Source organism: Athene noctua, chromosome 17 (assembly GCF_965140245.1).
Source record: "Athene noctua chromosome 17, bAthNoc1.hap1.1, whole genome shotgun sequence".
In the NCBI taxonomy this organism is placed as follows: Eukaryota; Metazoa; Chordata; class Aves; order Strigiformes; family Strigidae; genus Athene; species Athene noctua.
The window spans coordinates 11263667-11289527 of NC_134053.1; the positions used below are offsets into that span (position 1 = coordinate 11263667).

At 46.2% G+C, this 25861-nt stretch overlaps 2 protein-coding genes across 9 annotated transcripts in view; one reads left to right on the forward strand and one right to left on the reverse strand.

The window, feature by feature from the left end:
* Positions 1–217: 217 nt before the first annotated feature.
* Positions 218–22295, forward strand: GGT5 (gamma-glutamyltransferase 5). Of its 2 annotated transcripts, none has more exons than XM_074921349.1 (12): positions 218–582; positions 10374–10504; positions 12136–12225; positions 13328–13517; positions 14096–14253; positions 14668–14817; positions 15234–15367; positions 15921–16120; positions 16542–16633; positions 17471–17580; positions 18644–18751; positions 18970–22295. In XM_074921349.1, exons 1-12 carry the CDS (start codon positions 422–424, stop codon positions 19114–19116), a joined length of 1671 nt encoding a protein of 556 aa, XP_074777450.1. In that variant the 5' UTR covers positions 218–421; the 3' UTR covers positions 19117–22295. The 2 variants fall into 2 exon arrangements, with proteins under 2 accessions (XP_074777450.1, XP_074777451.1); XM_074921350.1 differs by lacking the exon at positions 218–582 and adding an exon at positions 1103–1164.
* Positions 22296–24142: 1847 nt separating this feature from the next.
* GGT1 (gamma-glutamyltransferase 1) overlaps positions 24143–25861 on the reverse strand; it is a 46606-nt gene continuing 44887 nt past the window's right edge. For 6 of the 7 annotated variants that reach the window (XM_074921245.1, XM_074921246.1, XM_074921242.1 and 3 more), the window contains one exon: positions 24143–25282. In XM_074921245.1, coding sequence (XP_074777346.1) covers positions 25139–25282 — 144 coding nt within the window. In that variant the 3' untranslated portion in view covers positions 24143–25138. The remainder of the gene's footprint in view (positions 25283–25861) is intronic. The other variant, XM_074921240.1, reaches the window with a different exon arrangement.

Consider the following 25861-nt stretch of genomic DNA (forward strand, 5'->3'; position numbering starts at 1 on the left):
CACCATGTAGGATGCCTTTGTTTAGTAATTTCCTCTATGTGAAGACAGGGAGGTTGTGTGAAGACAGTAAGCAGCGTAAAGATTTCACTTTGAAGTGCTCCAGCAGTGAATGTGTTAAATGTTTTCATCAGAGACAAAAAAAAAAAAAAAAAAGGCATATGCCAGAAAAAGTTTACTTTATAAAAGAGAGTGAGAAGCCTCTCATGTGTAAGAGAGGAGGAAAGAAAGAGTACACCATTTCCTTTTTAACAAATTTTAATCTTAAAAAGAATGTAATTCTCAGTCGCAGGGGGCAGAGCCCACTTCAGTGAGACCTCCCTCCCAAAACTGCCGGGATCCTCTACTTTCACCCTGAGCAAAGCAGGCGCCTTCGCAAAAGGAGTAAAAGCCGTCAGCCGCTTCCGACAGCGTAGGACTAGACATGTCCACGGGGAAGGTCTGTTGTCTGGTGCTGCTGACCCTGGGGGTGCTGGCGGTGGTGGTTGTGCTCGTGGTCATCCTGACGCAACCCAGGTGCGGTCCTCAGCACTACCTGCATGGGGCCGTGGCTGCTGACACCGAGACCTGCTCTGTCATCGGCCGGTATGTGCACGGACCTCTTGGTTTTTCAGGTTACATGTCGCATATGTCGTGGACTCTGACTGACAGACAGGACACGTAACTACGGGAGTGAGATGGGTTTCTGTCCTGGCCCCGCTTCTGGGGCTGAGCAGCAATGCTGCTCTGTGGGAGCTCTCCATCGGCAGTGGAGCAGCTGAGAGCAGCTGAGCCCTGCCTCTGCAGTTGATTCTTATTATCCTGTGACACAAAAATTTGCAGCTCTGCAAACCCATAGCCCTTTGGAAGATACAAATATTTATAGTATACAAATACAAGATTGTTTTTCAAGTGGGAAAGCGGGAAATTAACTGTTTGTGTCATGGTGGTAAGTCTGTCAGATAAGTAACTTAGAAATAAATTAAAGAAGTGAGAGGAGCTAGGAGAGAGCTGCAGCTGAGCTTCAGCAGAGGCAAGGCAGGCAGGCTGGGAGGGTAAGGGGGAATGGGCATCTCAGCCTTCAGGGTGTGTGTTTCCAGACTGAAGTCTGCAGCCTGTGTGTTTGTATGAAGAAAAACACTATTGGAAAGCAAAGAGCAGATTTAACTGAAGTTCAGCCAAGACAATGTAAGTACAAAAGGCATACTTGCATCACTTGGAAGGAAAGATGTAGGTTTAAAAAGTTCTCTAGCTGTCCATGTTGTAACACTTCAGTTTGTGTAACAACTCAAAGTTTTTGCATCTTATGTTATTATTTTACTGTTAACTTCAAGTCTTAAACACTTGTATACATGAACATAGAGGGATGGAACTTCACAAGCTACATGCAGTGCTGGCTGTGTGCTTTACCTTGTGGCTGGAAGAGTGACATAAGGTGTGGTGCCATGACACCATCCTTGCCATGTCACACGTGTGGTTCTTGCAGTGATATCCAGTGATGTGTGGCATTTGTGAGTAGTTGGAATAGGTGTGTGGCTGCACATATGTCAAGGAATGAGGTGTGGTTTTTATGCTAAGCAAGCCACATGTTAGTTCTTCAGAGGACAAAAGAAATATCTTTTAAATCAGTACTAATGGAAATAGAAGAAAATATATTACTGGATTACCCAAATAATCTGCTGGGAAAACCACAGCACTTGTTTTGCAGCTATTGTAATTTTTAACTTGAAGTAGTGTAGAATGAACTGGAAGGCACTGAAGCAAGAACCACAGAAATCTGTGATCAGGTTGACAACTGAGAAGCTTTGGCTAGCTGGCTACTGCTGCTGGGCTGTCATCTGTTTCCTTCCCTTCTCTCCACAAGAAGCTCCACCTGCCTCCATAGCCTCAACCATTGCTGTAGCTGTTCCTCCAGCACACTTGCTGACAAGGTCTGTGGTGTCCCTCCAGCCTGACAGACCACCTTAGCTTCCCTACAAATAGTTTGCCAATGATCCCCACAAAAATCTGCCTTTGTCCCAACTTCCCATCACACATTATCCCCCTTCTTCCCCAGCCTGGAGCATCTGCACATCACGTCCTGCTGCTCCAAATGTATCCTGTCTCTCCCCCAGCCCTGCCAAGCCCCTGCATCTCCCAGCCAAGACTGTCCTCCTCCTTCTCCTTGGCTCTGCACCACTCACTTCTGCCTAGTGGTTAGCTCTGCTCTCCTACTGATGCATGCTGTCTACTGCTTTTCCCAGTATCCTTTGCCTTCAACCATTCTTGGAAACCTTTGTGCTTATTTCGTGCTGCACTTATACTTGAAATGAAACACATTCCTGTGTTCTTCTCCCAGCTTGAGCTATCTGCACATGTTCTAGCAATTAATCATAATAAAACTGTTTATAAAAATGTTCCTCTGCAACAGAGCTTGTGATGAGAAGCTTTGTATAGTGTTTGCCCTTTTCTTTGTGATTGTTGTATTTCTCTCTTTGTCCCCACTGGCCCACAGTGGCAGTTTGTAAGGAAGGAACATTTTTTCTTTGGAGGAAGCTCACTGCATGCACTGTACTGCTTGTGATCTTGTTCATTTTCTCCCAGACATTTCTGTGGTGTTATATCAGTATGTTACATTCTAGCTCTTAGCTATTAGCACATGATAGTCACTACTAAATTAATTCTCAGTAATCTGCAAAGTGAGAAAATGATGTTATCTCACCGGTATAAATAAGGAAGTCTAGCATGGCGGTTACACTGTGTGGATGCCACATCAGACTTTGACCAGGGTCTCTGCCTTTCAGAACAATCTGTGCTGCTCAGGGTACATTTCGCACTGACCCCCTATGTGGGTCTGCAGGGTTAGGGCTTCCTTAAGCCTGACCCAGAGGTCTTGATGGGAATATCCGGAGCTGAGGAGCATACAGCAGGCTCCTGCCTGATCTTTGCTGAACAAGATTTTAGTATCACATAGGGATTTTGTCACAACAGTAGCAATAAAGTCCAGTTTCTCACAGTAGTCTTAGCCATTAGGCCCTGTTGTCTCCACCTGGGAGCTGCCACTTCATTTGCCACTTAAATTCAGCAACAAAGCAAGAGTTGGGCAAAGCCAAGCATCCCTCAATGCACAACCCTAACTCATTCCCAGATACTGCCCAGCCAGTCCGCTGAGTGTTTTTGAGATTAGAACAATGCTGTTGACTTCTTCTGTTCAAAAATAAATTAATGAGACTTGAGAGAGGAAACAAGAGGAAATAATTAATCTTGGTGTTTTCTGTTTCTTACTAAGTACTGTATTTAGGTCTTCACTCTTTTTCTGCAGTTATGCAAATACTTGCAAATTTTTACGCTCGCTGTTTGGACTTGGGATTCTGCAAAGAGTTGAGGAGTTAGGCGAGCAATCATGAATGGCAAGATCCCAATGGTGCAAGAGCTGGGGCCTGTACTGCTGCTCCCGAGTCCCTGCTGGGCCCTGCTGCCGCTCTCTCTCTTCTGCCTGACTGCTGCCTTGCACCCCAGCAATGTGACTGCTCCTTCTCACATGTACCCATCTTCCTGTGCTGGTGTTTGAACCTGTGTAGTCACCACTTCTGGTCTTCTCATCCTACCAACACACCACCACCACCCACCTCCCTGCTCCCAAACTGCTCAGTCACCTCAATTCCTCTCCCATCTCTTCTGTGAGGCAGGACATGGCCACTCTCCTTGCTCATGGTCCAGCCTGGGGAGCACTAAGGATAATAATTTCCTTGTTTTATCTGTGCCGCAAATCCATGGCTGTTACCAGATGCAGTTTTTTCAACGAAGCTGCGCTCAGCCTGGGCAGCTCAGGGTTGGAACGGCTCATTTCCAATATCATTCCTTAGAAATCACAGTAGAATTAATCTACCAAAACTGGTTAATTCATTGATGACCACACACATATGCATTTTGGTATATATAAAAATAAGTAAAAAAACCCCACATGAATACATGATCAATATGATAAAAATTTTTCATTATCAGCTTTAGGTTTCTTTTTTTTCCCCCAAAGCAAACAACTTGGACAAATTAGAGTGAATTGTTTGAACTGGAGGCAGACTACATGTACTTGCATACTGCAAAGCCTCCTAACAACTTTTCTATAGAAGTTTAAAACGTGAAATAAGCTAAATCAACAAATTTCCTCAGTTTAATTTTTTGGTAATTGCTGAATGCTTTTATTAGAAACATACAAAAAAGGGAAAGAGTGACCTCCAGCATCATGGAAAAAAAAAATCTTGGTGGCTTGAGTATAGTAAAGCTACAATCAAATGAAACCCACATGTTGTAATTGAACCTGTCAGCCTGCCAGCTCACCCCACTGGTGAGAGAAGGAGTCATTGCAACCAGTCCCTAAAGGCACACCCCAGAGATTCAACAGTGCAGGTTTGTCCTCGCTCTCCCCCACTGACCCCGCAGACCCTCTCTCTGAGGGAACCCTGCACTGCACCCTGGATTTCATCCTGCAAATCCTCCCCGAGCTCCTGGGAACCCATGCAGGGGACGCTGGGAGAACCTCCAGTGTAGGGTGGGCATGAAACCAGTTGCACTGGTGTGGTACTAAAAGTCTTGGAAGCTAAAAGCAGCACTTAATCTCTGACCTATGTATTAATTCTATTATTTCATTTAAAAGTCTTGTTTCCTTTAAAAAAAAAGAAACTCAAGCCACATGCTCTGTGAGTTGTCATTAGCAGTAATGAAATTCCTGGGGCATTACATGATACTGCACTGGTTTAAGATGCTGTTGTTTAAGACAGGGTTTTTGTGTGCTCCTAATTTTCAGCTGAACTTATTGAGAATAACTGAACTGAACCTCTTGCCCAAAGAGTAATCTTGTCTTTTAACAAGTGGAATGGTGGGTTGGGGAAAACACCTCAGGGCCCTTGTGTTTCTCTCACTGATAGCTCAGCTATGAAGGAAGGGTCAGTGAAGGAACCGTGTGGCTCTAATTTGGTAATACAAGCAGGAGGTGGGGGACAGACTCACAGCCCCTGTTTGCTGCTCTTTTTTTCCAGTTGTGCTCAACTGTTATTTTCAGGCTTGGGTTTTCCAGCTCTGGAGATGGTATTCATATATTCTGCTGTGTAAGGTTGGACTTTCTGAAATCTTTATGCAACGCTTTGGCTCCCTGCAGAAAGTGAGCAACCTCAGCAAGCCTCCAGTGTGCTGTCATCCTTGCTGGCAGGTCCTGTGTTAGACTTGCTCTTAGCCATCAGCACCCGGTTCTAAGTGCTGAAAAAGGTTGTGTCTTTTGCTGCGGATGATTTTACTGCTGAAGACTGGGGATTATCTGGTCCAGACAGGGGCCCTGTGCTGAAAAAACCCCTTGTCCCTGAATAAGGTGAAACATTTTAATAAAGATGTACTGGAGGCTAAAAGGAGAGTCAGAGCAGTTTTTAACCCAGGGATTTGGATTTGGTACCAAAGTCCACCTCAGTAATTTGTCCTCATATCAAGAAGCCATGAAGAGACAGGAGGTGATTGCCCTGGCAGCGGGTGGTACACAAACCCACCTTCACTTCCAGCTCTGAGCCTCTTGTTCCCTCCTGGCAATGGAAGAGGCTTTTTCCATCAAGCATGGAAAAACTTTATATTCCCTGTCAATGTGCTGTTTGAGCTCTGCCATCCACTGCTCTGCATCTGTTTGTTTCCCAAATGGCAGAAGTGAGAGCCAGCATAGAGCCAGGGAGAGATTTAGGAAAAGTGCTTGTTCCCAGCGATGGGATTCACTGCAGCAAGACGAGCTGACCTGACCTGGCCCAGCAGCCATTGCTGATCCTGCCTCTCCAGTGTAGCCTAGCATAAACCCTGGGAACTGGCTTTTCTGAAACACCCGCCTGGGGTCAGGGTGGTGGGGAGGATGAGAACGGTGAGAACTTAACAGTCAGAAAATGTCTGTGGTCCTGGGAAGTTCAGTTCTAGGCAGAGAATCTGCTGCAAAAAACTTTTTTTAGTGATAGCCCAACAGCATGTCTGATGAATGTTTCTATCCCAAAGGACTTGCCTTGCCTTCTTCTTGTATTTTAACAGTTTTAAATTTGGCAACTGGCCCTTTTCAACAGAAACAGCTGTTGCTTTTGTTCTTCATAAATCTTAAGCAGGCAGCTTTCTTTAGCAGAAAAAAAAAAGTCAATATAATTTAATACCATAACATTTCCAGTGTATTTAAAATGGTTTCAGGGCTCCTTCTAGCCCACGGCAGAAGACCAGACTTGGTCTGCAGCTGGGCACAGCCCATCATTGCTGTGAGGACTTGCATGTCATTCACCATTCCTGGGAGGGTGAATCCCTGTTTTGCTACTGCTGGAGTGTGACTTGGTTGTTAACATACTCTTCTGCTCCTGACTTTAACAAAACTCCATTAATGGTCAAACCATAAAGGTGAAACTAAGTGGCAGGAAGGATATAGGACAAAACATGTTGTTATCAGATCTTGTCAGCTGTAGCACTAAGATATCTCTAGAGACCTGGTAAGGTACCGCACTTTGATTAAGGGGTCACGTTTCTTTCCAGGGTTTTGCATTCTACTTAAGCTAGTTGTAGCAGTGAGCCATGTAAAGGGAGCAGCCCAACGGGACAGGGTGTACTCTGCCAGTCTAGCTAGATGAGAAAGACGGAATGGCCCTAAATTCCCAAGGCATCATTTCCAAGGAAATGGCAAGGCTCTGGCTAAAAGCGGGTGAGCCAGGCATGGCGACCCAAGTGTGATATACCAAGAGCCATTTCAGAGAGTAGTTTTTGTTGTGTTTCAGTCTCCAGAGAGGCTGGAGGGAAAGCTGTTGAGACTGGGCCCACTCTGCAGATAGCATAGAATGGCTGTGGCCCAGGACCCCACACTGATGGTTACGGGAATCATATCAGGCCTCCTGTGTAAAAGAGCAAAGCAGCTCGAAAGAAATCTTATTAATAACCCTGGTCAAGATTTGGTTTTACCTTTGCTAGGTTCAGTTGTTTCTGAGCTGAGCTACAAGCCCAACTGTAAGGCTTATTTTTCCTTAGCTACTGCTGTGCCTGTCCTGTGTCATGGCACACCCCCTGTGCTGGGGTGCAAGTGAAAAACTTGGCAGGCACATGCACCCCCAATAGAGCTAGGGAAACAACATCAGTGTGGTGTGCGAGCCCTCCAAGATGTGTTTGTGAGACCTGGGGCTGGGACTGCTTCCTGCCAGGCTGGGAAGAGCCAAGATAATGCCCAGTTTTGGGGAGAAATCTCAGCTCCCCTTTCCCCTAACCCCTGTCCCCCAAAGAAGCAATAGGCAAAGGACTGTGCCCAGCATCACACAGCCCATCCCATACTAAGATGGTCTCAGATGCAGCCCACCATGCTAGTGGCTGGAAAGCCTCAGCTCTCCATCCAACGGTGCTCACTGAAAGGCAGCAGGCAACTGGAAAGCCCTCCTTCCCTTGAGCAGGAAACGGGTCTGACTGTGTGTTGTTAGATGTGGCATTTGCCACCAGAGGTGAGGCCACCAATATAGACACCGTAGACAGGAATGGAAAGCACTTTTGGATGATCTGGAAATTCTAGTTTTCTTGTAATCTTATTTATATTGCAAAATGTGATTAGTAAGGGCTGGGAACCAAGAACAAAGCAAAACATGCTTTATTTTTCTTGTGAAAACGTGTCCCTGTGTTGGCTGCTGGTGTTACTTTTGCTCTATATTGTGTTAACACCAGGGAGTCTCAGCCAAGAATCAGGGCACCACTGTGCTAGGCACAGAGCAGGAACAATAGACTATTTCTGGCTTTCCTGCCTTCCTGAGGTACACACACAGTATCAGTGTCTTGGACATGGCCCATCTGAAAACTATTGGGTGGACTAGCAGGCTGGAGTAATCAGTGCTCATAAATAAGCACTTGATTTACCTCGGCCATGCCAGGCAGGATGTGTCCACCCTGGCAGCGCTGCTGAAGGCCTCTCCACTGGCCAGTGAATGTCTTCCTCCCACTTGTTCCTGATGCTCTCAGGAAATCAGGGTCCCTTTTGCCAGTGGCAGTAACAGTCCAGGTCTCATCTCCCTGGAGAAGTTTGCTGCTCTCTTTAGCAGTTAGACACACCCTTTCTGCTGAGACTGAGCCCTCATTTGTCCTCCCTGTTCTCAGTGGGAGCCAAGGGCACAGCTACAAACTGGAGTTTACATGGCTTGTGTTATCCTGGCTCTATGTCTGACAGGGAGTGTTGGAGGGAGGGAGCATGGTTAAGGTCATGCTAAGAAGCTCTCAGGTTTCTGTGCTTTGTGCATATGGCACTACATTTGCCATAGTTAAAGCGTATTTAGCCCACAATGTCACTTCTATGAACAAGTACATGGGAACACCAAAAAGTCTTAGCATCATCCAGAAACAGGCCATCTAGGTGTACAAATATTAAATTAATAAATTGAAAACCCGTGGTCATCCTTTAGAGCATACTAAGTTGATGCAGTTCCAGTGCAGAGCATGCTGGCTTGGTGCAGATCAGTGATGGTGGGAGAACAGCTCATCTTTTGGGGTAGATAGATGACCACCACCAGATGACACAAGAAGGGATGAGGATCTTCATCAGGGAGTGCTCCTCCAGGAACAAGTGTTTCTGGGGACATGGTGAGGGGTGTCTGGCACTGGCTTCAGAAGAAGAGTGCAGGAGGGTCCAGGCACAAGAGGTAGTGCAAGATGTGCAATGACTTACACAACTGAGAATGTGGCTGGGAACCTAGGTGAGAATCTGTGCTTTTCAGACTTTGGGAAAACATGTCTGATGTTCCACGTTAAGGTCTTAATGCATTGCATACAATCTCAAAGTTTCTTTTTAAAGTTGTTTTTCACTGCAAATTATCTTGGAACCATGGTTTTCCTTGGCACCAGGCTTTCTGCATGCACTGCCCCATAGCCCATAATTCAGGGGTTCTGGGGAGCCCTGTCCTGGGCCAGTGTAGTGGTCCTTCTCTCCTCTTTCCCCAACATTCGAACATGCTCTCTCATGAAGCCCTCATGTCCTTCCCTTCTATTCTTAACAAATAAAAGGCTTCAGTTTCAGAAAAACACCACCTGGGGAGATTTGTGTGGTGCGAGTCTTACTCCCTGCTGCAAGGTGCATGGGTGAGCCTGAGCCTCTGTCTCCATTTTCAGAGCTACAGGCAGGGAGCAGCTTGCTGCTAGGAGGCTAATAGTCATGCAGACTCCAAACAGAAAGCCCGGTGGTTCCCTACCCTTTCTTTTCTCCCCAGTTGCCCACATTCCATTTCCTTACAGGCAGTGGTTCCAAAGGCACTTACAGAAACAAAGGAAAGCCACAATCAGTGTGCCTGCTGGCAGCATCCTGTTCCCAGCCCCAGCAGGTCCCAGCCACATCAGTGGATGTAAAATAAACAGCAGTCCCTACACATGCTCTCTGTTCCTGTCGTAGCCTCTGGGAGCAGTTGCACTTTAATTAATTAATTATTCCACTTTCCCTTCTGGCTGTGCCTTATCTAAGCAATATCCCAGTCCAAACAGTCAGAAACCATCCTAGCAAATACCAGTGCTGGCTGCTGACAGGCTGTGCAAGGAAACCCCGCCCCACCACGTTTGCACTGCAAGGAAAAGATTTTTCTGCGGCTGTGCTTGAGGGAAGCATTTGTTGAGACCCGTTTCTCTAGCAGAAACTCATTGCTGTCAACACCATGAGGCTGCCTTAATACCTGTGTGTTCTTTGGTGTGGCTGTGCCAAGGTAGAAAGAGTTGAAGGGTTTTTCTCCTGTTTGTTTGTTTTGCCTTTGGGGATACAGTGAGGGGGTGCAATTTTTGTGCCGATATCACACAAGCCCAGGAAGTCACATTCCAGGAGCCATGAAGTAAGGCCTGAATTTTGTGCTAATTGACACGTTAAGTCTCAGTAGTTTGCTTTGCATGGACACATCGTTCCTGCTTCAGTGTCTCTGTGCTGTTGACCAGAATAGGCCTTTTTATTGGGAATGGTAGGTGGGGAACTAGACATTCTTGGTTTTGGTTCCCAGTTCTTTGGTTCCCAGCATGTGGAAAGCTCTCTCCTCTGCCGAGAGCATCCTCCTCCATGTCTGGGAGCTCCTTGCTGTCCCTTTTTGTCAACAGCATTTACAAGCAGCTGCAGTTCTCTCTGTCCCATCACTCTTTGCCCAGAGGAAGACCAGCCTTGCACAGATCTGGCCCCTGGCTGCTCTTTTCTCCTGCAGACTCTCCATTCTTTTCTACTAATTTTTCTTTCTCACTCCCACAAAAGAAGGTGCCTTTCTGTGGTTTTCACACTGCACACTGCTGCCAGTAGCTTTCTCCAAATGCTAGCTGCTCTTGTCAAGCTGGGGCTGCCTTGCAAGTGCCCCAGGGAGATATTTTCATGTGGCTCCTCCATTCTGTCATTCCTGGATTTTAATATTGTCTTTTTTCCTCCCTTTCCACCACAGGGACATCCTGAAAAGCGGAGGCACAGCTGTGGATGCTGCCATTGCTGGCTTGATCTGCACTTCTGTGATGAACCCTCAGAGTTCGGGCCTGGGTGGTGGGGTCGTATTTACCATCTATAATGCCAGCACAGGTATGGGCCAGCCCTGGCCTCTCCATGGTGCCTCATCTCCTTCCAGACACCCAGCTGCTGTGGAGAAGCCAGAATCCTTCATGTTCTCTCAGAGCAATTTTTTGAATATGAAAGCTGCATCCTCTGGTCACAAACCATGCTTTTGCTCTTAACCCAAACCACGTGTTGCAGGGAGTGCACCTTTTCACAGCAAAGATGTTTGTGGGGGAAAGGAGCTTTGGATTTAAAATGAACTGACTTTGCCTCTCCTTCCCCCTCCAAAGCGATCCCGAATTACATTTCAGTCACATAGCTGACAGTGCAGCAAGGTGTGAGCGGTGCTGTCCGAGCTGCCACTGGGCTGCTGTGGAGGCAGATGGGAGTGAGTGAGGCATGTGGGCTGGCAAAGAGCACAGCAATATGAGGCTGTTGCTGGCTCAGCTGAGCCCCTGGGCTGGGACTGCAGGCGCTCGTCCTGCCCCAGCAGCCCAGGCAGTGCCTGCCGACATGGGGGCTGTGTCTCAGGCTGCCCTCGCTGGCACAGGTGGGGCTCCCCAAAGCGGCAGTGAGACTTCCTGTCCCAGGAGATGCATCTTCACTTCAGAAATCTAAATCTAACAATGTTCAGGGCCTGCTGGGAAGTCTTTCTGTATTTGGCCTAAGCCCTAGTGTTGTGTTCTTCCTTTTATGTTTTTAATGGGTTTTTTAAAGTGTTTTGGCTCCCAAAAGCCCCCAGAGCTTATAATCTAAATAGTAAAATCAACAATGAACACAGTAATAATATTGTAGTTTTAAAACCCCTTCCAAGTAGTCTCACAGAGTCACGAGTCTGGAAATGCTTGGGTGTATCTTATGCAATAGCCTGATTTGGCAAAACACATATATTTTTCTTTCTTGCCTTTTGGCAGAGCCATGCAACTTTGCTATCAACAGCCCTCTTCTGCTACCTGAATTATCCTGCTGCACAGAGCCACATGGCTCCAGTGCTTGCTACCCTAGGTAGCACTGTGGGCTCCTGCAGCACAGCTGGCTCTGTGGTCTGGGATAGGAAAAGATAAATACAGGGTAGAGAAGGAGGCAAAATAGTAGGCTAGACCTGAAATACAAGTGTGTACAAGTGGGGTTTTTGGTTTGGTTTTGTCTTGTTGGTTTTTTCCTTTCAAGCTTCCTGATATGTAAAGAGTCATTCTGCTTATAAACATGTTAGACATGCCTCACCATGACTTGGAAGATGGCCCACCAAGGAGCATGAGCCTTATGATATGTCTCTGACGTGTCCTACCTGTGGAGGAAGTGCAGGAACCAGCAAATCAGATGTGAAGCAGCACATCCCAGCCCATGTCCCAGGCCCAAGAGCCCTTGGGGGGGGACCTTAACTGGCTGGAGACTGGCCTGGCCTTGTTCCTGTACCTTTGTTGCCTGTAGGCAAATAAAAGCATGGGAGCAAATGGCAGCGTGTGCCATGAGCCAAGTGCAGCCTGACCCTGCCAGTGTGCTTGACACATCTGGCAAAAGGCTTCAGGCAGTTCAGCTCAGTGCCACGGGCTCCGGGCGAGCAGCCTCAGCCTGTGCGGGGCTCACAGCTGCCTGAAGTGTGATGTTCACCTGCTTCAGGAAGACAACGTTATGCATTTCCCCCTTCTCCTTTCTAGGAACAGTGGAGGTGATCAATGCCCGCGAGACAGTCCCACGAGTGTTTCCACACAATTTGCTGTCTGGCTGTTCTGCTCCTTTCCTCATCGGTAAGGTCACAGACTGGGCCGTGAAGGCTGTGTGCCCTCCTGGCATGCTGTGCAGAAAGCTCAGGGTGGGGGAACTGAGGACCTTGCTGACTATCTGAAGTTCTATTTAATTGCTTTTGCTATTCCTGGATTGATTTTTGCAAAACTAAGAAAAAAAAAGCTAAGTCTGTGAAATTCCTGTTTAGTAGTAACACTGACAATGTGACCAGTGAAGGGGTGAGTAGCACAGCATGAGGAGAAATCACTGTGTAATTTCTCTTCATAGGAACACTGCATTTCAAGACCAGATTTCCCAAAACACTCATTTCCCAGTAGTTCTTACAAAGAAAAATAAGGTCAATAGCTGCTCAGACTTTCTGGAAATGAAGAAATCAATCTAGTGTGCTTGCCCATGTTCTTACGCTGGGGAGGCAACCCGACAGCATCAGGAGTTGAGTTGCTGGGCTCCAGCTTAGCTCAGCTACCACCTCACTCCTATCCTAGGCAGCTCCATGTCCATTTGCTGTTACTGCTTCGGCAGCAGGCACTCTCACTTTAGCAGCACATCTTTGATCTCTCCACATTTCTTGCTGCATTCATTCTTCTTCTTTTGGGGTGTGTCCTAGTTCCTGCAGGAGATGTTTTATCCTTGGGAGAAGAGCCTAAAAAACAATCAGGAACAGCTCTGGTTGGAAGGGACAGTTGGAGGTCTCTGCTCCAACTCCTGCTCAAAGCAAAGTGATGTCAGCGTTAGCTCAGACTGCTTGGGACCTCACATTTTTTAACTTTTCCAAGGATGGAGAATTTCACAGCTTCACTTGTTCTGGCGTTTGATCAGGCTCCACATGAGTGCTTTTTCTCTTACCTGCCATCTCCCTTGCTGCAACATGTGCCTGTTGCTTCTTATGCTTTCAGCGTGCACCTCTGGCTCCAGCTTCTCTATACCTCTTCTGTTAGGTAGTGGAAGAAATACATGAACAGATAAAGGAAAGAAAAAACAACAAACCTGCTTTCAGAGGCCTTAGTCCTGCCTGTACAAATCCACACTTCCATTGGAGTGCTTTCAGAGAGGTGAAACAGGCTGATGACTTACTGGGTGTGACACTACCATTCTACTCTTCAGGTTCCCGCTGGATTGGTGTACCAGGAGAACTTCGTGGGTACGAAGAAGCCCATAAGCGATATGGCCGCTTACCATGGAAAGCCCTTTTTGAACCAACTATCAAGCTCCTTTCAGAGCCACTTGTCATTTCCCCAGTTATGGACAAAATGATCCGTCACCCAGCTTTCTCTGGCCCCGGAAAAAGCCTGTGGTAAGACCCAGGAGTTAAATTGCAGTGTGAGGACCACTGTTCCCTCAGCTTCAGCCGTGTCCTCTGACATGGAGCACAGGCTGCTGCTGCAGCCTCTGATCAGTAAATACTTGCTGTGGAAAGGGAGGGAATAACAGAAGTGGGTTTTTTAAAAAAATGTTTTCTGTCAGCTACTTTTTTTTTTTGTAATTTAACATGGCTTGGCTCAGCAAAACTGTCTGCCAAGCACGTCTGCTCATGAGGAGGAGCTGGCTTTATGTGGCCTGCCTCCATCTGTGTGGAAATCATACCCGACAGCAGGGCCCTACAGCAGGCCCTCATTTGAGAAGCCCCACTGACCTGAGCCAGAGTCAAAGCGTTAGGTTCCACGGAGGAAACTTTGTCTGGGGGAATAGTGCCTGGTCCTATGGGTAGAAATTGGCGGAGAAGAACTTTTCTCCTTGAAGCCTGCAGTGTATCACTGCCTTGGAAAGTACACAACATGCATAAACCAAATCCGCTTTGGGCAGGAAAAAGAGATTGGCCCTGGGGACAGAATAAGCACATGCTGTAAACTGATGGATGTTCTTCTTTAACAGCCCACTGATATGTGATGGTCAAAGGTTTCTGAAGCATGGAGAGACTTTCAGGTGGCCAGCGCTGCAGCAAACATTGAGAGCTGTAGCAGAAAATGGAGCTGCAGCATTTTATGAGGGACAGATAGGAAAGGCCCTGGTGGATGACATTAAGAAGGCTGGTAGGTAACAGTTAATACTAATATACAGGCATTTTCCCAGGCCTGTCTATTGACTAACGGTGAGTTGGTACCAGGGGAAAGCCAACACATGCCAATTGCTTGCCACTTGGGCTGGTACCTGGCATGGGAAGGGGCCACCTTTCCCCAGTTCTTATAACTCAGGCACAGAAGCAGGGCAGTCACCCACAGTGCTCACGCACTGGCCTCTGACCCCCTCAGGCTTTTGATGTCCTGGGGTTTGGCGGTAGATGAGGACATACGAAGACATTGCTGTGCTTGGTGGAAGAAATCTGGAATATACAGGCATGGCTCTTTACAAGCTTTACCAAGGCTCTGATATAGCCTTGATATAGGTCCTGATATAGTAGGAGTTAATGTGCTAATATCAGCTATCCTCATGGTTTTCTGTTGAAGGGTCCAGTATCTCACTGGAGGACCTTCAGGCATACAAAGCAGAGGTGTCCTCAGCTCTGAACATTACCCTGAACAATCACACCACAGTGTTTTCTCCTGGACCACCCATGGGAGGTGCTGTGCTCATGTTCATTCTCAGGATATTGGAAGGTAAATTCCTAAGGGGAAAGGGGGAGCAAGAGATTTGCAGAGTGTTGCTCTAGAGCAGTAGAAAAATAATGGGCAGAAATGGAGTTGGCAAGCCAGAACGGGCCCCAAAGCAGCAGTGTGACTGTGCTATGCACCAGGATGATGAACTGGATCATTCTTACAGTGGATCAGCATCACCATGGCTGCTGCAAAGGCCAAAGGATACGTGATTCCCTAAGGCTTCAAGAGGAACTGAAGTCACGGCAGAAATTAGTACTTGGTTGTTTCTGTGTCCACATCCTGCTAAAGCATAGGGGAAACTTGATAAAAACTGGGATGGGAAAAGAAGGTTCCTTTCAACTCTTTGTTTTTTTTACAGTTCTTAAAAAAGCATTGCCTTGGTTTTATTAACAAAATTATTTCATCCTGCTCCATAGAGTATAAACTCCATGAAGCATCACTGGCAACATCTGAGGAGAAGGTAGAAACCTACCATCGCATTGCAGAGGCCCTGAAGTTTGGAAATATGCTAAAACCCCATATGAGTGATCCAGCCTTCTCCGAAGCTCAGGTGAGCTGGCATGATGTGCAGGGGCAGCCACAGACACCCACAGCACTGACAGCTTCTTCTGCACTGCTGCTTGACAGAGAAGGAGCAGGGACGTCTATTTCCTACTTTCCTTTCCAAACCTGCATTGTCATGGACTCCTTTTAGCCTATGTGCTAAGCTCTCAAGTGGGCTATCTGTTGCCCAGACTATCCTGCCTGCCAGCACAATGCTACAGTACCATGTGATGCTCTGCCAACCTCCTGCTTTGCAGCCACAGAAAGAAAGAAAATACTTAGAACAGTGGTGGCTCAACTGGCCAAGGCAGAGTCAGGATCAGGCCATTTACTTTTTCGGCAATTTCTGTTCAGCTGTAGGCTGGTGCTCACTTGCCTGACAAAGGATGTGCACGTGCTCATGCCAATGCTGAGGTTCCTCAGTACTGAGCTTGTTTCTGTGACCGGCGGGTCCCCAGGCTCTGACTATTGGGGCTGAATCCCCCAGACTTCCCTGTGCCTGCAGACAGACATGCCTGTGCTTTGGTGACACAAGCTCAATGTCCTTGCTGTGACTGCAGGTGGCGGTGGGGACCATTCTGTCTGATGAGATTGCTGAGCTGGTCAGAAGCCGAATAGATACCCGTGGTGACCACCCACTCAACCATTACAACTTGTTTGAGTCCCTCTACAACAGATACAAAAGCAAGGGCACAAGCCACATCTCTGTGCTCGCTGCAGATGGCAGTGCTGTGTCTGCTACCAGCACCATCAACTACCCGTGAGTAGCCAAGGGGTTGGTAACTGAGTCACACAGGCCACGTATCAGGTTCACAGGGTACCTGCAAGGGCTGTTTACCAGAAATACAAAACCCTTCAGATTTAGGCAGTCTCTTACTCTTGAATGCCTTCTTCATGTGAGAGCAAAGGTCTTTGAGCATCAGCCCAAAGGAACATCACAATTCACAAAGATATAACAACTTGCTGAGCTCTGCTGAGTTTCTGTGAGCTGGGCAAATCCCCACATGCACTAGTAACAGGGAGCTTATCTCTGGCTCACAGACACCTTTTGGACTCTCTAGCTGGGGCAGCTGTGGGCTGGGAGGAGACAGAGGTAACCCACAGGTTGCCATGCTCAGTTAATGGCATCTGCAGCAGGAGGGCACTGGCCACTGAAAGGCTACTTCTTTCTTCCCCTGCAGGTTTGGCTCCTTTGTGTATTCTAACCAAACCGGGATCATTTTAAATAACGAACTCGCTGATTTCTGCATAGCAAACAGAAGCATTAAACCAGGTGAGCATTCTTACCCTCAAAATAAAACACAGGGCCAGGAGATGGATATGCAGACCATGTACATGTGGGCAGGCACTAGCTGTAAACTGCAGGTACTCTTTCCTTTCATCGGTCTGGGTGAGAGCAAGCTTGTGTTTAGACTAACAGAGGATAAAGCCCTGTAGTGTGGCTTGTCTACTCACATATGCCCTTATGTGGAAACACGGGAGCTTTGGTTTCTGACGAGGGAAATCAGAGGGTAAAAAAAAAAAAAAAAAAAAAAAAAAAGCAGAAGCTGATCACTGATTGATGGGGAGAGGAGGGAAGAAGTGAAGAAACTACTGCTAAGACATTCTGCGGACTTTTTAGGCTTATATATGGAAACATACATAGTTGCTGCACAACCAGTAATGCTGTAGGCTTACACAGAGTTCTGTAACTCAGCAGTGTTGATGCAGAGACATTGCTCTGTGAAATAAGCTGTTCCTGGTGCACTCTCCCCCTCTCCCCTCTCCCTTGGGTCTGCCAAGGGAGAGGACAGAGTACTGTGATGGCAGGATTGCTGCTAATGGCTCCTTGGCTGGGCTGAATGAGCTGCAGCAAGGCCTGAATACTTGCAGGATGCCTTGCACCAAGAGATGCTTCCTAGTTAGCCTGTGCTGTAAAGGTCCAGTTCCTTGTGAAGCAGGGTCTCAGCATGAGGAAGCTAGTTTTCTGGAAGACTTGAGCTTCTTGAGAAATGAGCAGCAGCTTGTTTCTCCATGGGGAATGCAGGAAGGGTGAGGTAGATAAACTTGTGTGTCCCTCCAACCTCTGTAAGACCTACATGGGAGGAATCACACTCTGCCTCTGCTCCAGGAGAGAAGCCTCCCTCGGCAATGGTGCCTTCCATTCTCATCTCCAAGACAGGAGACATGCTGGTGATCGGAGGAGCAGGTGGGGCCTGGATTATCAGTGCTACTACTATGGTGAGTGAACAGGTACCGCACAGTAACGCCTGCCACTGAGCAAGGGGAGCACACACTGTCCTCAGCAAGAAGGAATTCCTTTGCTGCTGCTAGTACTGCTGTGTGGAAGGCAGCAGTGAAGGGGACCTGCTGCAGACTCAGCCTAGCCTCACTTTTTGTCGCTGGCATTTTTGTGGCAAGGGCAGGGGCCAGCTTCAGCTGTTGAACTGTACTTCCACCAGGAGGGACCAGAAATGGAGGTGGGAAAACCCACAGCAGTCGCCATAGTCCTACTTGCTCTTTCTACTCAGCCCTCCTCAGTCTTGACTCCTTGGTGCTTCATTTTATTTGCAATTTAGAAGCCACTAAAAGGCTGCAGGTTGGAAGCCAGAGCAAGTGGCAGCCACCTCAATTCTTTTTTGAAAGGGAAGAAGTTAGAATAGTTAAATAGCAAGTTAAGGAATTATTAGGAAGAGAGGCATTGCCCAAAACCTTTTTGCCCAAAAAATAAACTGATAAGCTATGTGATAGAAAGAAACCACCACCAGACATACACACAAATTTTAATGAAAAAGAGCTTGCTGTAGCATGAAGTCTAACAAACATCTTGTTCAGCAATCAAGAAGTAAAAGCAGATAAGGCCACAACAGGAAAAAATATTTATTTTTTTCCCTTTCATCTTTCTTCAACTGGAGAGAAACATGGGAAGGAGTCCATGCTGATCCAAAAACAAAAAGAACAACCATCAGTAGAAAGATATATGATCCATCAGTAGCTGTTGATTTCAAGGATACCACTTTGGCTCAGGGAAAGCATTCTGGGAAGTATCATTATGTGCTCACCCTGTTCTTATACTTGCCCTGAGCATCTGCTGTTTGTCACCATGAAGACGAGAGATTAGGCTAGTAGGACTTCTGGTCCGATTCAGTGCAGCCTCTCTTACAGTCCAGGTTTGCACCACCCTGCAGGCAGGATTTACAGTAGAACTGGTCTGGCTTTACACCAGTGTTGAGGATGGCAGCATGTGACCCAGGTATTTATTCAGTATCTCCAATGAGTCAGTGTGGGAATCGTTTCATTGCAGGCGATTATAAACAAGCTGTGGTTTGGCTATGACTTGGAACATGCCATTTCAGCTCCCATCATGCATACTGAAGATGACAATATCCTGTTTGAGGAACATTTCAGTGAGGTGAGTGGCCTCACTTGGATATTCTTGTCTTCTTTTGGTGAGAAGATTGCTTCTGTAACTGTCCTGAATAATGTGCATTTGGCTTCTAGCTAACCTCCTTGCTTAAATCTCACTTTCTCAACCTGACCCCACATACACATTCTTCATTTCACACCTGCCAATACAGACCTCAGGCCCCTGCCCCATTCACTCCATTTCCTCTTCTCTCCCCACTACAGGAGGTTAGGAGCGGCCTGCTGGGAAGAGGACATAAAGAAAAGAAAGCTAATTTTGCAATGAATGTTGTGCAGGGTATTTCCAAGGAAGGAAAATGCATCTCTGCTTACTCTGATAAAAGGAAGCTGGGCAAGTCAGCTGGATATTAGCAGAAAGTGCCATCACAACTCACAAAAACCACAGGAGATAACTAGATTCAGAACATGCTTTGGCTTGGACATGCCAATATTGCCTGTTCCTATCAGGATGCCTCCTAGAGTATGGGCAAAACTTGTGATTACACCTAATTCCAGTAGCCTGCAAGTCACCCTCAGGCAATACAAGGACAGGTCAGCCAGCCTTGTTTAGAGCTACACCCTCCGTTACTTATGTGATATATGGAAAAATGTATTTCTTGAGCACATCAGCTATTCAGAATACGAGAATATGAAGTGGGAAAGGAAAATTGGTCCAAAACCCACTGTGGACACTGTGAAATGACCCAGCTGTATCTTTCATTCCTGCTGGAGAGTCTCAAGAGTAGAAGTGGTTTCTTTCAGGCTGTTGCCACAAGAAGCTTATTATTACTGGGGCTCAGGCATGTGAATCAGTAACTATTTTGATTATGAGGATCGCAAGAAGTGTTTGTAGGGTCAGGATTTTAAAATCTTGAGCATCCAGGCTTAGAGGGTGGGTTTGGAAGGGGAAGAGAGCAGAACACACTCCTCCTCTTGGTTTTCCCATTCAGAGAAATGGATACTTTTCCCAAACGCGACAGATGAAATCAGCACACCATAGCACAAGCTGCTGCCCCACTACTCTCTGCCTTGGGGATGCAATGGACCCCGAAAGCTCAGAGTAACTGTGCCAAAGCTTCCTTCAACCCTGCACACTGATGACTGAGAATAAGCCTTCCATGGGAGGACATGAATTCCCTGCTCCTGGGATGGGCAGGCTTCAGCTCAGTTCCCCGGGGGCACCTCTCCTGATGGCAAGAGGAGTCCCAATCTCTGCCACTTCTCCCTCTTCCATGCTGGCAGAAGATAAATTGTTTGGGAAGGCAGGTGAGGATTGCAGTGGAAGAGCTGTTGGTTTTGGAAGCTTTATAGCTTTCTTCAAAATATATATTCTTCTACAAAAGGATCCGTGATCAGAAGACTTCGTTTGTAGCCACGAGCTCAGCCTGGCCAGGCAAACACCAGAACTGCTGAGAAATGATGCAGTGCTATCAGGCATTAGCAGAACACTTTTCTCCCATAACCTAAGGACATGTTCCAATTCCGTGTTTACCACAACTCATCTCTAGTGTTTCCCTAAGATCACAAGGAAGAGATTCTAGGACTACTTAGGAACTATCACAGAGAGAGAAAACTTCTGGAGGAGAGACCTGAACTCATGCACCTGGACACAAAATGTCTTTTGCAGTTGTTCCATAACCTGCCCTGCTCAAAATGGCCAAGTGTATCAATTTAAGAAAAAACAAACAAAACAAAACAAGCCAAAGCTCTGCTCAAATACTCAGGGGCAAGTTCCCACAACCCTCAACAACTCAATTTTCTGAAGGCTTATGAGCTGTACTTTCCTACAGGCACAGACAGTATTGTGTGTTTCTGAATGTAAGGCCAAACCAGAGCAAGGCACTAACAGAGCCCTCCCCTACCATGTTAGTTCTTACCTCACACACAGCTCATGATATTCCTAGTACACAAATAAAACCCTTCTGTAAACACCATAACAAGTATTTGTGCACATACTATTAAAACAACAAACAAAAACAAGGCCATCCACACACACACACTTGAAAACAGGGCCAGATAGGTTTTAAATCTGTGTTCTTATCCACGAAGTCTGCTGAATGAAGTCACTGGTTGAAAACTCAGGCTTCACTTGCATTTTAATGATGGTCTGAGTGACGCTGACCAGAGCCAGACATGTGTTTTCCTTCAGAAACTGTACACTAGGGACTATAGTATGACTGCAGCTGGATCAGAGCTTAATGAAAAAGTATTCCTAAGTTAACAGATCATAATCACAAGCACTTAATCATGCATCTGGCAAGCCAGGTTACTTATGTATACAGCCAGCTCCATGCATTGCTCACCTCCTTCCTTGTTTAAGTGGAATTTATCTTAAATCCCCTAGTTCGGGAAGGACTGCTGGTTTCTCTATTAAAGCTGCTTATTCAAGCCATAGAAGTGGCACAGCACTCTGTTAGACAGCATTACAGTACTGCTGAATGTGAACAGACAAAGGGAATAGGCTTAAAGTTTGAGAGGGGGCAGTATTTATGTTCATTTGGAAGGGGTTACATCGGGGGTTTTTGGTAGTCATATTCAATCTACATATCCTGAAGTGTTCTACTTTCATTAACTCCCTTTACCTCAGCTACCAGTTTTTGGGTGCACTGGTTCTAACATCAGAAATAACACCCCAACTGCAGAGTTGTCACAGGGGAAGCACCAGACACCATCTGCCGCTCACATTTCAGGACCAGACAGACTAACTAGAGCGGATGCTGGCTTTAGCAAGATCTATAGTTATTTCTAGCTAGCCCAGCTGAGCTTAGAGTTTACAAAAAGCAATCTAGGACAGCACTGGCTGGAGATGGGGGAGCAGTTCTTGCTTCCCTATTGGGCTTCAGGGCAGCGTTCAGCCACTATGTTTCGCTAGCGCAAAAAACAAGTCATCAAGTAACCAAGCCTCCAATTACCTTCACTTCTGACATACCTTAGGGTAAAGCACACCTCAGTAATCCAGCCTATTGCCTTTCCAGTGCAGTATATCACAGCTACTTCCCACCACAAAGACATGGGAAAATTATCTGTAGTCCAGCCCTCACTTCAATTTACCTACTTTGCTACTAATATTGAAACTGAGCCAATTAAGCAGTTTAAAAATCCATCACAGCTTTAATTTACAAGACAGAAAGGAATGAGGGTGCAGATCTCTCACTGCAGCAGAGACTTCCAGTCCTTTAGTTGTCACTAGCAAAACATCTGGTGAAGCTGAGGGATTCTACCTCCCTTTAGCACCTCTGATCTTGCCGTGCCACCTCCTCACTGCTGCTGTAATTTGCTTGGGTCAAAAGCCTCCCAGTTTGGTTTCCCCGTTCATGCTCATGCCAACAGGAGAGCATTATTTTTGTACTTAGTCAACTTACATGGACTTGTAAAGCATCACTGTACAGAGGCTGCTCTATTTTCTAATGAAGTCTTTAAATTATATTTTTAATAAAGTGTTTTTAAAGTTGTCTGGGAATTTCTCCTCTAAAACTGTTGCCTAGCCTAACACACAAGCAGTTGTTTGAGAGAGGACTTTCACGCAGGTATTTCCAGCAGTAACAGCTCCTCATTCTGGAGACTCAGTGCGCTGCTGGAGAAACTGAGGAGCTGCACTGAAGACTGCAGATGCCACTTGTCTCTCACAGCTTGGTTTTGGCACTTCCCTGTAGCCTTTCTAGAGGCTGGATGGTTGCCAAAAGAAAATTGTGACAAAGTTAGTCTGAAGAACAGGCAAAAGAGGTGAACCCCCCAGTTCGTGATCCAAATTGCCTTTTAACAGTACAGCTGCCTTTCAAATCACTTGGAATCAGTCACAGCAACATGTCCTGTTCTCTGTGCCCTGCATTGTGTCAGGCACATTATGTCTCTGCTCAGAAGCAGAGTGGGGAGGTTGTTGCTTTCAAAGGAGTGGGACATGAGCAGGAAGAAGTCTTTTCTTGTAGCTGAAACATTCAGATGGGCTGAATGTCCCACAGTGTACAATCAGGAGGTTTTACAGTAGGAACCACTGACTGAGATTTGCCTACCAATACACAGACAGCCTCAATGGAGTGTGAGTAGTGGAATGTGGTATCAAAGCAGAAGTGCATGTCCTATGTACAGATACGTCCAAATGAGGTGTAGATAATTACAGCATGCAGAAGTATCCATAGGCTGTTTTTTTAAAAAATGTGGCATGTAAGTGCAAGCCTTAGCCCAGGTTAGTTTTAACGAAGCAGTCCTCTGTAGTGATACTGCTAAAACAAACAAATCCATTTCTGCAGAGTCAAGGATTCAAACACATTTGTAAGAACAGTTTTCAGCAGAAGTGTTTTTAGCCATGGAAAAATCTGAGCTTTCCATAAGGGAAGTTTTATAATGTAGGCTATAAATAATAGGGGAGTTTTCTGGCTAGCTAGAAGAAATTCAGGAATGTAAGGAAGACTGCTGTATCACGAACTGTTAGAAGCAGGCCAGCAGCAGTTACTCAGACTTGTTTCAGAAAGCATGTTTGTCCAGCAGTGATTTCCCAGAAGAGTTACCTTCCAGTTTCAGAACACAGGCTTTTTCTGTTGTAGTTTAGGCTAACTATAGTGACTGTAACATTTCAATAAGCTTATTTTGCTGTGCTTGCTTATTTCTCAGGTCACACGTGGCCAAGAAAGAGCTCAGCTAGTCTGAAGTCCAAAGGTACTTCCAACAAATAGCAGCTAAAGCTCCATGTACAAACGTGTATCAAAGCCTCCTAAAACGGCCTGCAAACTGGATTTAAACAGCAGCCTGCCACTGATTGGCATCTATTGTGGAATTATAAGGAGTAGAAAAGTCAAAGTCTCAGTTCAGCGATAAAAGGATACATGTTTGGGCCCAAACCAATCTCATTCTTAAAGGAACACAATGACTCTAGGTTATTTACAGGGACTACCTTGGCTACACTTGACACCTCATCAGTACCAGCTTTGAAAAAAAAGAGCACAGAGCACATCCCAGGCAACTTTCGGTAAAAGTCACTCATTTCATGGAAGTGATATAAACAAATATCTATGTCAAAGTCGTGACTCCGTTTTAAGCATGATCTAGCTATCACTTTATTCCTTGACACTACACTCTCCTCAATTCTAGAAACTGCTGGGAAAGAGAGGGTGCCCAATGCCTAGAACTACAGCCTTTCAATTTTCTTTTCAATGCATTCTGTATTTTAAGGTTCTTGCAAAGTGACAGGAAGTTTCAACAAGCCAAATAGATGAGTTCAGTTACTGTTACTTGTGTTTTAAGGATTTTATAAACATCCCTAGAACTTGACAACATCCTGGAACATTCGATTTTGATCTTGGGCTAAATTTATCTGATGTGATGTATTAATCCATTCTGGTAGGTAAACACCAAACCCCCCTCATGCATAGGTACAGAGGCTCTTAGCTGTTCCATATCAGTACAGATTTCTGAGAGGTTATTAATTGTCTGATTAATGGTAACTTACCTTCAAAGGAGAGTAGCTGCAGCCCTTTTTCAGAGGTTTCATTTCCTCGGACTGGTATTTCAGGCCTACGGTATGATGTGGTAAAAAGTAAACTGGAGAAAAAACCCCTTGTTTTGGATATTTAACTATTTTTCTTTTACTCATAGCTTTATCAAAGGAGTAAAGAAAAGTGAAAATCTCAGGAGAACTTCTTTTGAGCAGACTCTCACCATCCCTTTTTGCAGTAGCAACTGTGCAGGCAAGAAAAACGTGTGACTCCATATTTATTTATTTTAGTTGTGCTCAGAGTTTTACAGGTAGAATCTTCCCTTTAGACCTTCTCAACAGAAATATAAAAAAGTTTGAAGCCATTTCCCTATTTACGCACTCATCTCCAATAATCAACTGAAGTGAAAAGCAGAAACATACGTTATTAAAAGGAATAGTGGTAAGTTTGTGAAGGCTTATCCCAGTCTAGAGCTGGGCTTCCTGCTATGGCACAGATCTACTAGTTTGTAACTTAGAAAACCCAGTCCCCAGAGTCCCATAACACCCATCTACTCAACAGGAAACAAATCTCTTCTCTAGCAGCGACAGGGACATTCCTGGTAGCTGACATTGTGCAGGGGAAACACTTCCTGCAGCTTGAGTGAGCTGGGCCTTCTTCAGAAACTCTGGATACCCAATCTGTCTTCACGGGATGGAGAGGAGGCAGGGAACAAACTCTTCAAGGCAGAACAGACTCTTCAAGTAAGTACTGCACGTCCTGGTGGACGTGCCTGTCTTAGCAGACTGCTGTGGCATGAGGCACTGCGGTCATGGCTGTAGAGAACTGACCCAGCTCTGTCAACAGAACCACAGGTAAATTCGTTCTCTTTCCTGTGAGAAGTCCCTGAGTTGCAGACCTAAAGGATCTTCCCCCCAAACACACCTCAGTGTCACTAGACCACTGAAAAAAGGAGCCGAACCACGTCAGTAGCCTGCAGGGAAGCCACCTTTCCGGGAATCGGAGGCTGCAGCCCATCCTTCATCTGTTCGGAGAATGGCCTGCACAACCGCTCCGCCGCTCACCCGCGTGGTATCGTGCTTTCTCTTCTTCAGTTGTTCTTCTATACCCTGGAATGCAGAAGTGAATGAGGACAGGAGAGAGAGACTGCACACGTCTGCAACCTGCAGCCTCCATGAATACCCAAGTGTTCGGTGCCTGTATTAGGTAGGTCTAAAACTACATGCTGTTCTTCCTCTTCTCTTTGCTTTCTGGGATGCCCTGCTCTTGAAGAGGTGGAATTGAGAAGATGTGGCATTTGTGGTGCTCAGTGTAGGTTACCAACCCTATTCCTCAGTCACAGAGCAGGGCATCTTCCCAGGGCAGGCAGTTATCTCAGCTGTTGCCTTAACAAGAAGCTTATTAAAGGAGGATCTTCTGCATAGTTTGATGAAGAAAGCTGCCTTATGTAGGAGCATTTTCCCTAATATAGACATGAGATGAGATATGTACAAAGACTGCATCTGCCTCGGGCCTCTGGGATGTGCAATTCCTCAGGGTGAATGAAGCTGCCAGATCAGGCAAATGATACGCAGAGCGAGGCAGATCTTGCCATCAGATCACAGACTGACAGTGCTGCACAGAGACCTTTACTGTGAAAATATTTTCAAGTTTGTTCTTGGGTCCCTCTGTGCATCCTCCCTTGCTAG

Excerpts from the sequence above, each read along its gene's own strand:
- GGT5 (XM_074921349.1), top strand. The coding sequence starts at position 422 with ATGTCCACGGGGAAGGTCTGTTGTCTGGTGCTGCTGACCCTGGGGGTG. Across the intron at positions 10,505-12,135 it reads CATCTATAATGCCAGCACAG|GAACAGTGGAGGTGATCAAT; the intron begins GTATGGGCCAGC and ends TCTCCTTTCTAG. Across the intron at positions 17,581-18,643 it reads TTATCAGTGCTACTACTATG|GCGATTATAAACAAGCTGTG; the intron begins GTGAGTGAACAG and ends GTTTCATTGCAG.